Below are 12,820 nucleotides of genomic sequence, written 5' to 3'. Positions count from 1 at the left end.
ACTCTGTGTTGATAGTTATATTGCTCTTTCTCTTCTAACATCTTGCATCTCTAACCAGTTTTTAGAAATCTTGAACTGGATTCTAGTGCCTTCTCTCTGCTAATTATTTCCTATTTATCCTCATATAATCTTATTTATTTTATTTGCTAGTTGCCTCCCCTATCAAACTGCGAGCTCTGTAAGAGCAGGGATAGTCTTTTGCTGCATTTTTGTACTTGGCACAGTACCTGGCACATAGTAGACATTTAATAAATGCTTATTGACTGGTGTGGTATGCTTGTCTCCTTAGTTTTTAAAAAATCTTGTACATCTTGTACACAAAGTTAAGACTTGTTGGATGAAACAAGTTTATTATCAAAGTATCAAATACAATGAATACATAAAAATACATTAAGAGTTGAAGGGGAAAAATACTATTATTACACACAGAGGCAATTCCTTCACCAAAAAGAAAATTTTCATGGAACTTTGTTGAAAAGTCTACCATAGACTAAAACCAAATGGCAAATACCCCATACCCCCCTCCTTTTTTAAGAACATAGATAATCTTAACTTTCTAATTTCTAGTAATAATTGATATTTCAGATGTCTGCTTGAGCCATACGCTTATACTGATCTCTCCATTAAATACTGATTTCAGGGAAATCTTAATTGTTGGAGAAGTATAGCTGTTTGGGAGGCTGCTAAGCTCTTACTCAACATTTCTTTAACAATCACTCTTTTGTCTACCAAAAAAAATCTCCTTCTAATGCCATTCGTGACTTCATTCAACTTGCTGTTACTCTACTGACTAGAACAGAGCAGTTCATATTTTTTTGGCATTGCTCTCCAAGGACTTTATTTTTATTCCTCAAAATGTAGAAATCTGAGAGCTCTTAGAATACACAGATATCACATAGATCTGCCATAATCTCCCATAAGGTTGGTGGAAAAAGAGACATTTTTTTTTTCTTCTCCTGAAGAAATCCAATAGTTTCTAGTGCTACTGCATTTATGAGAAAATGTATTCCACTACTTCTGTGCAATAGAGAAATAGTTTCCCTAAGGATTCTGTTTTGATAGAAGGTGAAATACAGAGTGCTCATGATTTGAAATTAGTAACTGGCATGGTTTTAATAGGAGTGGAAATGTGAATTTCTTAAAAGTTTTAAGCTACTTGTGTCTATCTATGAACATTTCACACACTGCTCCTGTTCAATCAGGTCCAGAACTTCATGAATAAGCTGAGTAGTGATCTGTGTAATAGGGTAACACAATGGGAGTCTTTTTTCCAGAGTTGGCATGTGAACAAAGTACCTGCAGATCAGAAAGAAAAAGAAAATTGATGAATTTTTAAAAAGGAAACTATTCTAGTTGGCCCCATCAGCAGACAAAAGATTATTCTGGATCAAAGGATCACAGATTGAGAGTGGGAAGAGACTTCAAAGGTCATTCATTCTAATCCCCTTTTACAGATAAGGAAACTGAGGTCTTTGGACTCCTAAGAGATCTGTGGATAAACCTGAGAAAGTCCAAGAATTAGTATGGGAGGATGGTGGTAATTACATCATTATTTTCTCTTTTTGTTCACTTTTTGTAATTCTATGTATTTTATTTCTTGCATTTAAAAACATTTAGGCAATAGATAGTCGCGACATAAAAAGTTGGAGAGACAGTTTCTGAGTAATTAATCACTTTATTAATCATGCTTCCAAATAATTAATAAAAGGGATCAGTGGAATTCTTGAATATCAAAGACCTTTCATGGAATTCTATGCTCTTGGAAAAGTGGGTGTTCCTGACCATTGACTCTGGTTAACAAGTAATTAGAGAATGAATATTATAATTATAGATGGACCTATTCTAAGGAAGGACTGAGGGGCATGACTGACTATTCATGAACAAAGGGAGTCTCTCTTAAGCCAGATCACCCTCAGCCTGGTCAATTTAACCTGCCTGAATAAAAGATAATGGACCAGAATTCACCTTGGATTAAATTCTTGTAAGATTCTTTAGTTGTTGGAATAACAATTCCAAGATTTCATCACATCATCAGTCTTGCCTATCAAAGAACTAAACTTTTAAAAACTTTTCAATAGTATTTTCTTTCTAAATACAGCTTTCGATATTCATTTTTGTAAGACTTTGTGTTCCAAATTTTTTCTCCCTCTCTCCCTTACCTCCCCTTTCCCCAAAATAGCAAATAATCTGATATAGGTTAAACATGTGCAATCCAAAGAACTAAGCTTTGACCTATTCTCCAAATTAGGCAGGGAAAAAATCCTGGATTTCCCCAATATTTGGCTATTTAATAATAATTTCTCTTCTAGTCAGTCAACAGGCATTTATTAACTATCTATTATGTATGTAACTAACACTATGCTAAATGGTAAGTATACAAAGGAAGGTAAAAAACAAAAAACAAAAAAGAGCCCACAAACTCAAAGCATCTGAGAAATAGTTCATAAGCTTCACTAAATTGCCAAAGACTTCCCTGACATATCAAAAACATTAAGAACTCCTACTCTAAATCATACAGTATTCTCCCAACTGCACACCCCTCCCCTCTTACAGAAAAGGGCTTAAGTCTTTTCAAGTCCATTTTCCTACTCCTTCCCTCTTTATTATCTGTACCATCTTTAATGTAAGTTCTCACTTCACTGAAACACTTAAATTTCAATAAAGTAAATGCATTTCATTTATAATACATTAATTACCAAGATGTAAATGAACAGGTACTATATAATTTATAACTATATAACTATATAACACAGAGTAAGCCAGGTCTCTTACTTTTTGGCTCTCAACTAAATAATATGAATCTAGGGGGAAAAGCTGTGCTGGGAGGAGAGAAGGAGGGCAGAAGGAGGCAAAGTAAGCAGCTGCTTATGGCTTAACGCAGTGGAAGAGAGGGAACACATACAATGAAGGACTTTTTTTTTAATTAAAAAATGCTTTATATTGTTTTGCAGAACTTTATATGTGCCTTCTTAATGGAAGTGGGGATGAAGATAAGAGAGAATCTGGAGCTCAAAGTTTAAAAAATGTTATAAATATAATGGGAACAAATTTAACAATAAAGTAACTTAAAAATTTTTTTTAAAGTTACTGCAGTCAAGAATCAACTATACAGCTAAATTAAGCATTATCTTTCAGGGGAAAAGATGGACATTCAATAAAATAGGGAAATTTCTTTTTCTTTTTTTGGATGAAAAGACCAGATCTGAACAGAAAATTTGATCTTCAAACACAGAACTCAAGAAAAGTACAAAAAAAGTAAAAAGGAAAGAAAAAAACAACAACTATATTTTAAAAGTTAAAATGCTTACATCCCTATATGGGAAGATGATATATTTAACTCTTGAGAATTTTGTTAGGAGCATACTTAAGAGGATGTAGGTATATGTTAGGATTACTAAGTGAGAACTCAGGTTGTCTGGACAGTGACAAGGTGAGAATTCAGGTTTTCTGGACAATTACAAGGTGAGAACTCAGGTTGACTTGATAGAGGGGGCAAGCTCATTGGCTGGGGCGGTTCTTCCCAGAAGCCCTTGCATTATCCCACGCCCATTCTCTGGGAGGATAAAAGACACAATATTGGGCCTGGAGAGCAGATCGGCCTGGAGAAGGATAAGAGCTGGAGGAGATTCAGAGCCAGGATTCAAGAAAAAAACTCTGCATTGCATCAGGCTTGACGGGGCTCTCTGCAGGAAGGGAAGTCACTTCTAAGGACAAGAGTTAACAGCAACTGCCTGGAGACAACGGTTCGTTACAGGAAGAAGAATCTGTCGGAGAGATTTGAGTAGAAGACACAGCAGATCTCTTCCCAGAGAGCGATCCAGCAGCTTCTGGAGACGACAGTTCGCTACAATTGGCGTCCACACGTGGGGCAAGGACTTTTGCTTATTCTGACAAGAGGAGCTAGACCAGACCTTCACAATTTGGCGCCCGAACAGGGACAGACACGGTCCTGATTCCAGTGGAAAAGCTTCCGATCTAGATCTCAGTCTCTCTGACCCAGAACCGTGAGTAACGAGGAAACTTTGTTAAAGATTAAGTGAGCGTGCTAATAGATAAATAAGGAACTTAACTTGTTAAGGGCTAAACCAGGAATCTCTTATAGCTGAAATGGGGCAGATGTTAGCTATATTCAATCCCTGGACCTCAGCCGACTCAACCCCAGCCCCAGAAGCAACCTCAGCTCCATTCAGGAGTGGTACTATAGAGAGTATAATCAAGATAATTGAGGAGCAGAGTTTACTTGTAACCTGGGTACAGATTGCCAAACTCTTGGCTGCATTAAGACGCACATCCCCTTGGTTCTTAGAGGAAGAAAAGATAGATGTAGATAAATGGAAGCTAGTGGGATATGAAATGAAAGAATTTCAAGCAAAAAATGGGCCTCGTTCAATTTCTGCAGAAGTATTTTATATCTACAACATAGTTCAATTAGCCTTAAACTATCAAGCAAGTTGTAGGAGAAGGAAAAGTTTTAAAAATGAACAGAGGAGGAAGTGTGAGAAAAAAAGGAAAGATCAAGATCTTGCCCTAGAGCAAGAAGATTTAAATGAGGAATTATGGTATGATTCTCTTGAAGAAGCTTCAACCCTGCCTAGAGAACAGATTATTGACAGGCCCACATCAACCTCACCTTCAGAGATGGAGGAAGAAAGAGGGGAAGAGGCAGAAACACAAACAGAATTGCCTGTGAAGAAGCCTAAGCCTATGACAAGATTAGAAAAAGCATTGGTTAAAGCTAAGAGAGAAGGACAGGATATAAGTGATTTTATACATGCATATCCTGTGATTGAAAATACTGATTCTGTAGGTAAAAAAAGGAGAAGATATGCACCTTTAGATTTGAATAAAATTAAGGATTTGAAAAAAGGTTGTACCCTTTATGGGGCTACATCAGCTTATGTCAAAATGTTACTAGATGGTTTGTCTTATGAAGTCCTAACCCCGAATGATTGGAAATCCATAGCAAGGACATGTCTGGAACCTGGAGAAAATTTATTATGGCTTTCGGAATTTCATGAATTATGTAAAATTCAAGTCAGATGCAATTTGGAAATAGGAGTTAACACACAATTCACTTTTGAGCACTTAGCTGGTGAAGGTCAGTATGGAGAGAATTCGGAACAGATTAATTATACCATGACAATATATGAACAAATTGCTAAGGCTGCAATAAAAGCTTGGGGTGTCCTTCCTGGACAGAAAGATCGCGGAGAGGCTTTCACTAAAATACAGCAAGGTCCCAATGAACCTTTTGCAGATTTTGTGGGACGTTTGCAAACTGCTGTCAAAAGAACTATTGGAGAAAATTCAGCTACAGAAATAATGACCAGACATCTGGCTAAGGAAAATGCCAATGAGATATGCAAAAGAATTATATGGGGATTAGACAAAGATGCTCCTTTAGAGGAGATCATAAGACGCTGTGCTACAGTGGGAACAAATGCTTTTTACACCCGGACAATGATGAATGTGGAAAGACAGGGTCCCTCCTGGCAAGGGACTTCTAGAGAAACTCGGCGATGTTTTCAATGTGGAAAAATTGGACATCTAAGAGCTCAGTGTAGGTATGGAGATACAGTGAGAAGACAGGGTGAGAGAAGACCTAAAACCCCATGTCCAAAATGCAACAGAGGACTCCATTGGGCATCAGAGTGTAGAATAATTCAGGGAAATGGGATGAGGGGCCCAGGTCCAGGGCCCCAGGCAAAAAAGACTTGGGGCATGATGGCAGCTGATGTTACACCTAAAGAGCCTTTAGAAGGTCAGGACTCTGATTTGATCAACCAGCAGAAAAGCAATCACATGGTAGAAAGGGATTACCTGATAAGTGAGCCAAAAGGCAATATTCCAATGTAATTGCCAAATGATGAGAAGATATTTAGAAAGTGGTAAATAGAAGGTAATTAGATAGGTTAACTGCCTGGGAGAGAGGGTTTGCTTGTATTTCTTCAGCAGGAAAAGGAATCAGATGGGTGCCAACGAGTCATATTCACCTTGTCCATCAGAGAGAGACAGAAAAAGAGAAAGACCTCAAAATAAAGAAGATCTAAGAAACATCTTACACCGAAAGAGCATGGATAATAAGAAGACTGTTAAAGAACTTTAAAACCAGCAGGAATCATTGGATTTCCTCACACAAGATGAGACTAATGGACAATGGACTTATGGACATTTATAAATTTTCAATTTATGATTATGTTATATACTTCTAGCATGTGTTATGTTACTATGTTACTATGTGCTTATGTAATTTATGTAATTATCTGTAATACTTCCCATATTGATGGATTTATGTTTCAAGGTCATTTATGTAATTATCTGTAATACTTCCCATATTGATGGATTTATGTTTCAAGGTCATGACTGTCCTATGTTCTAAATCAAAAGAAAGGGGGAGATGTTAGGATTACTAAGTGAGAACTCAGGTTGTCTGGACAGTGACAAGGTGAGAATTCAGGTTTTCTGGACAATTACAAGGTGAGAACTCAGGTTGACTTGATAGAGGGGGCAAGCTCATTGGCTGGGGCGGTTCTTCCCAGAAGCCCTTGCATTATCCCACGCCCATTCTCTGGGAGGATAAAAGACACAATATTGGGCCTGGAGAGCAGATCGGCCTGGAGAAGGATAAGAGCTGGAGGAGATTCAGAGCCAGGATTCAAGAAAAAAACTCTGCATTGCATCAGGCTTGATGGGGCTCTCTGCAGGAAGGGAAGTCACTTCTAAGGACAAGAGTTAACAGCAACTGCCTGGAGACAACGGTTCGTTACAGGAAGAAGAATCTGTCGGAGAGATTTGAGTAGAAGACACAGCAGATCTCTTCCCAGAGAGCGATCCAGCAGCTTCTGGAGACGACAGTTCGCTACAGGTATAATTTGATTTTATTCTGATATAAAAAAGCAACCAGAGGTGGAAAAGGAATTGCATTGGAAGAGGAAAGGGGAAGAAATATGAGGTAAACTGCATCACATGAAGAGGCAAAAAGATTTTAAAAATTACTTTATTACTAAAAAAAGACTCACCGTCATTTGAGCTTTCAGAGAGTCATAAATTTTTTTGTTGGTTGAAGATCTTTTTTTTTTTTTTGTGAATAGGTTGAAGATCTTTTTTTTTTTGTGAATAGCTTTTTATTTTTTCAAATCACATGTAAAGATAGCTTTGGACATTCATTTTTTGTAAGATTTTGCATTCCAATTCAATTTTTTTTTTTTTTTTGCTTCCTGCGTTTTTTTCTTCCCTCTCCCCATGAAAGCAAATAATCTGTTAAAAGTCGTAAATAACCTTTCATGTGCAATCATGTTCAAGATATTTAAAGGATATTTTTAATATCACTTTTTTATAGGGTAGATCCCATCAAGGTCCTACTCTGATGCATCTTCTTGGCAGAGAAGTAACTCAAGTTTCTTGAAGGCTGTTAGTAAAATACAACCTCTACCCTTGTCTTGTCACTAAAGAGCTTTGAGTGTGGGCAGGGAATCAGATTTCTGTCTTCCATTCAAGGATCAAACCATCTGGTGATACGTTTTTTGATCATAGTAATTCATGATGACTTTCTATTATTTCTATTATAGTATAGAAGAATTATGATCAGTAAAGGAAAGCTTATGAATAAAATTAGGGGCTTTTGGAAGTAAGATGTGAGAGGGGGTCCACCTGGCAGATATTTCCAGCTCAGCCATCATAGTTATCATCGAGGGAAATTAGTCCTGTGGAATTGTTCTCATTGAGGAGTCTATCTTTCTCTTCACCACAAAATAGAAATAGCGAATGGCAGCACCCTCCAGACCAACATTTTTGCTCAGCCCTCACAGCCAGGGAAGCAAAAACAGTGGAAAAGGAATCAGTCATCTCTACCAACTGCTAACCAACCACCACAAAGCAGTCAAGCAAGAGTAGCTGGAGATTGAGACAGGAAACAGCAAGAACAGACAAAAACAAAGCACTTTACTATCGTCTCCCTTCAAATCCTGATGGAGACAGACCAGGAAGTTGAAACCCAAAACTTTGGGAATAGCAATGCTTTCCGCCCTGATACTCTCCACTGATATCTTCATGGGAAGCAATCCTTGGAAATATGTCATGTGGCAATTGTTCTTCTGAAGTTAGTCACATCTACTAAAGACCCCAAAATTAAGTTCTTGCCTTAGCATTATCAAACAGCTCAACATCAGAAATTGATATGATTTTCATCACCACTGTTGAAAAAAGAGGCCATACTACCACATTAAAAAAGAAACATTAACATCTGCTTTGTTTTTGTCTCTCCTAAACCTGCTTTTCATTCTCTTTACAACTTCTTATCCTCCTTTTTCTATTTTGCCCCAGTCATTTTTCATTTTCCTTTCCTCATGAACTTGACCCTATAGTTAATTAATTCAAGAAAGCATCATTATCTGTTCTTAAATCTGTACCACCATCAAGTCTTCTCTAATCCCAGTCCTGAATGGTGTTGAAACAAGTCACATATCACTCAAACTGATTCAACTCCAAATTCTTCTGATCTAATCTTGTCACCACAGAATAACTTTTATTCATCTCTGAAAGTTCATGACACTCTCCATGGTACTTATTCTGAACCTTTGCTTCTTAACTCCACCCTCATCCCTGCTTTCTCAGATTACAGGCTTTACTGATAGCAAAACTTCTCTACTTTTTTACCTTTATTTCAATCTCAGACGATGAAGTGGCTTCTCCTTTTTTTTTTTTTTTTAAATAATATTATCCCTTGTATTCATTTTTTCAAATTATCCCCCTCCCTCTACTCCCTCCCCCCGATGACAGGCAATCCCATACATTTTACATATGTTACAATATAACCTAGATACAATATATATGTGTAAATACCATTTTCTTGTTGCACATTAAGTATTAGATTCCGAAGGTACAAGTAACCTGGGCAAACAGACAGTAGTGCTAACAATTTACATTCACTTCCCAGTGTTCCTTCTCTGTAGCTACCTCTGTCCATCATTGATCAACTGGAAGTGAGTTGGATCTTCATGTTGAAGATTTGAAGTGGCTTCTCCTTGACAAAACTAATCCTTGATCCCATCATCTTTCATCTCCTTGATCACATCATCTTTCATCTCTTTTAGGTGCTTGTCCTTTAGTTCATTCCCTTTATCATCTTCAATCTTATTCTTTCTAATGGCTCTTCCCTGTAACTTAAGCTCATTTTTAAGACACACTCCTCCTTTAAAAAATGAAATAAAACAAACCTTTCTTTGGCTCTCCTTTTTCCTGAAGATACCATCCTGTGATGTCTCTCCTGTTTTACTTCTAAGATCCTCATCAGAGGAGTCTAAAATCACTGCCTCATTTTCTCCACAGCTCACTCATAATCCTAAATCCCTTGCAATTTGTCTTTCAACACTATCACTCTAAACTACTCTTTCACAGGTCCCAAATGACATTTTAGTTTCTAAGTCCAATGTTATTGGATTGTGTTTTTTTCCAGGTCCCATTCTTCTGAACAATGCTTTTTGAAGCATTAATCAAACTCATCATTCCACATTACTGACCAGCTTTTCCCTCCTGGATGAATTCTCTCCTATCTTGGATTTAGTGATTCTGCCCTCTACCAGTTCTTTTATGTTATTTGATCTCTTCTTGATTTCATTTCTAAGTTCCCTTTCTCTGAGTGTATGTCCCTCATATCTGTCTTTGGCCTTTTTCTGTATGTTTTTTCACAAGGTGATCTCATCTTCTCCCATGAATTTGGTTATCATCTTTATATAGAAGAGCCCCAAATCCATATATCCAGTTCCATTCTCTCCTTTTACCTTCAGTCTTACATCACCAAACCCACCTCCCAATAGTGTTGAGGGCAACACTATCTTCTAGCCACCCAAACTCACAAACTTCAGTATTTTTTTTTTTTACTTTTCCCATTCATTCATTCCCTTCTTTCAGTTTTATTTTTATATTGTTTTTTATATCATATACATTTATAGATTATTCCTACTTTGTTAGAAAGTAAAAAGAGTTAAGTAAAATGGCTAATACAGTGTCCACACCTGGGAACACATGTAACATCTGAAATTTGCAGTACTCCCACTTCCCCCTCCACTTCTCTTCAAAAACAAAATTAACATTTTAAATTATTTTTTCTCTCTCCCTTATCCACTCCATTGAAAAGAAGATTACTAAGATTGAAAAGAAGATCACTAGGAAGATTGCCTAAGATCACTCACAGAGTAAAGATTCCAATTTGGGTTTTCTAAGTCAAGCATTAATATCACAGTGATAAGATTAAGGTCTCAGGTCCTGAAAAGTTGATTATATTTAGGTTTTCAGAGTATATTGATGAATAGGGATAAGAAGGCTCAATGGGAAGAAAGCAAGTAGGACAAGTAAAATAGACATAAGAAGAAAAGTATATATGAATTGATTGGTTTATAGAAAAATTATCTTAGGCCTACCCAAAAGGATATAAGTACTGCTCAGTGATTTGTTGTAAATCCCTTTTGCAAAGGCATTGGACCCTAAGATCACAGAATGGGGAACTGAATCTGGTAGGATACAAAATAGGAGAATGAAGGAGGCAGTGAATAAAGGAAGATGCATTAGATTTTTCCCTACATTGAATTTTTATCCCAAAGAAGAAAAATCCCATATAAGAATGCTAGAGTAGGTTATGAGGGGAAGAAAGGATGCATGTTTATAGGAGGTTTAAGATAAAATACATAAGTCATTTCCAAAGATTAATTGAACTTGGAACCTATTCAAACCCACTATCATGAGTGTTGCTTCCTTCTTCCCATTTCCCATGGAAAGCTAACTATACTAAATAATTGATTTCAGCAAGGTTACACAAGTTGGAGGATCCTTCCCCATAATCTTCAAAAGCTTAAAATGGGGAAATGGTGAGAAGCAGGATGTACACATTACTTTCTATATCTATAAATGGTATCCCAGGATCAGAATTTGGAATTAATTTACAACCCTCACCTTCCAAACATCCTTCTTGATTAGTAATAGCATTGTACCCTACTCAGATACTCAGGAAAAGATGTCTAACTACAGCACAATTTTCATGGGTTTAGATGATGCATGGAGCAGTTTTTTTTCCCTTTCTCTTATTGGGTATTAATGGAGAACTATAACCACTAAGTATACTTGGTTTTTCTTGTCTATAAATGGAACTAGAATAAGGAATAATGGATGACTGGTAAAACAAATTCTGTTTCTCTTTCTTAATACTGTTTCATTAATATGAGAAGAGAGGCAAAAGTGGTCTCTGGCAAAATAAATAGAAGTTAGATGATCTGCTCTGGGTCACACAGCTCATAAGTATCTAAGGCCAAGTTTAAATATGTTTTCCTGACTTAGGGTGGGTACAACATTCTATCCACCATGCCACTTAGCTGTCCAGGATTGTTGTGAGAATAAATAAGATAAAATTTGTAAAAATGAGATAAAATGTCTACAGTGCTCCACAAACCTCAAAGTGCTATATAATTTTATATATAATTATATAATAATATAATTATATACATATAATTAATAATATAATTATATAATATATAATATAATAATATATATTATATATAATTTTTTATATTTATATATATATAAATATATAAATATAAATATATATATAATATATAATTATATATTATATATAATATATATGTAATGTATAATTATATGTATAATAAATAATATAATTATATAATATAATAATATAATTATATATAATTATATAATTATTATATATAATTATATAATAATATAATTTTATTAATTATATTATTATTATATTAATATAATATAATTATATTAACTAAGAGAACATTGTATACGGCAACAATAAGACTATGTGATGGTCAACTGTTATAAGACTTGGCTCTTTTCAACAGTGATATGATTCAAAACAATTCCAAATAGACTTGTGATGGAAAGAGTCATCTACATCTGGAAAGAGGTCCATGGAGACTGAATTTGAATCATAACACAGTATTTTCACATTTTGTTGTTGTTGTTTGCTTGCTTCTTTTCCAATTTTTTTCCCTTTTTGATTAATGGTAGAAATATGTTTAGAAGAATTGCACATGTTTAATCTATATTGTATTGCTTGCTGTCTAGGAAAGGGGGAAGGTGAGAAAGAAGAAAAAAGTTATGGAACACAAGATTTTGCAAGGGTGAACGTTGAAGACTATCTTTGCGTGTATTTGGAAAAATAGAAAGAGGAAAGGAGGAAAAGAAGGAAGGAAAGAGGGAAGGAATGAAGGAAAGAAAGAATGGAGGAGAGAGAGAAAAGAAAGAAAAAGAAAGAAAGGAAGGAAGGAAGGAAGGAAGGAAGGAAGGAAGGAAGGAAGGAAGGAAGGAAGGAAGGAAAGAAAGAAGAAAGAAAGAAAGAAAGAAAGAAAGAAAGAAAGAAAGAAAGAAAGAAAGAAAGAAAGAAAGAAAGAAAGAAAGAAAGAAAGAAAGAAAGAAAGAAAGAAAGAAAGAAAGAAAGAAAGAAAGAAAGAAAGAAAGAAAGAAAGAAAGAAAGAAAGAAAAGGAAAGACATCATGGAGAAGGTAACATTTACAAAGTACTACTATGTGCCAGGCACTGTGCTAAGTGCTTCAAACAAATATCCTATTTGATCCTCCCAACAACCTCCACTTTATAGTTGAGGGAACTGAGGAAGACAGAAGTTGAAATTATTTGTCCAAGTATCTGAGACTAGATTTAAATTCAAGTTTTTCTGACTCCAGTTCAAAATGTCCTATTCACTGTACCACCAACTGCCTTCAAAGAATTAAGTCTGGCAAGATGCTACAATTTTAGCAGAGAGAGGAGTGGGATATCCTGAGGATGTGGAATATTATAAACA

The 12,820-nt window shown here is 35.8% G+C and overlaps 1 protein-coding gene across 1 annotated transcript in view; it reads right to left on the bottom strand.

The window, feature by feature from the left end:
* Nucleotides 1-1,087: 1,087 nt before the first annotated feature.
* C5H12orf56 (chromosome 5 C12orf56 homolog) overlaps nucleotides 1,088-12,820 on the bottom strand; it is a 131,961-nt gene continuing 120,228 nt past the window's right edge. Inside the window, exon 13 of the mRNA XM_074269749.1 lies at nucleotides 1,088-1,296. Within this exon, the coding sequence (XP_074125850.1) occupies nucleotides 1,167-1,296 (130 nt within the window). The 3' untranslated portion in view covers nucleotides 1,088-1,166. The remainder of the gene's footprint in view (nucleotides 1,297-12,820) is intronic.

The sequence above is a fragment of the Sminthopsis crassicaudata genome, chromosome 5 (genome assembly GCF_048593235.1).
Source record: "Sminthopsis crassicaudata isolate SCR6 chromosome 5, ASM4859323v1, whole genome shotgun sequence".
NCBI classification, from domain to species: domain Eukaryota; kingdom Metazoa; phylum Chordata; class Mammalia; order Dasyuromorphia; family Dasyuridae; genus Sminthopsis; species Sminthopsis crassicaudata.
This window is presented reverse-complemented; position numbering and strand designations above follow the sequence as displayed.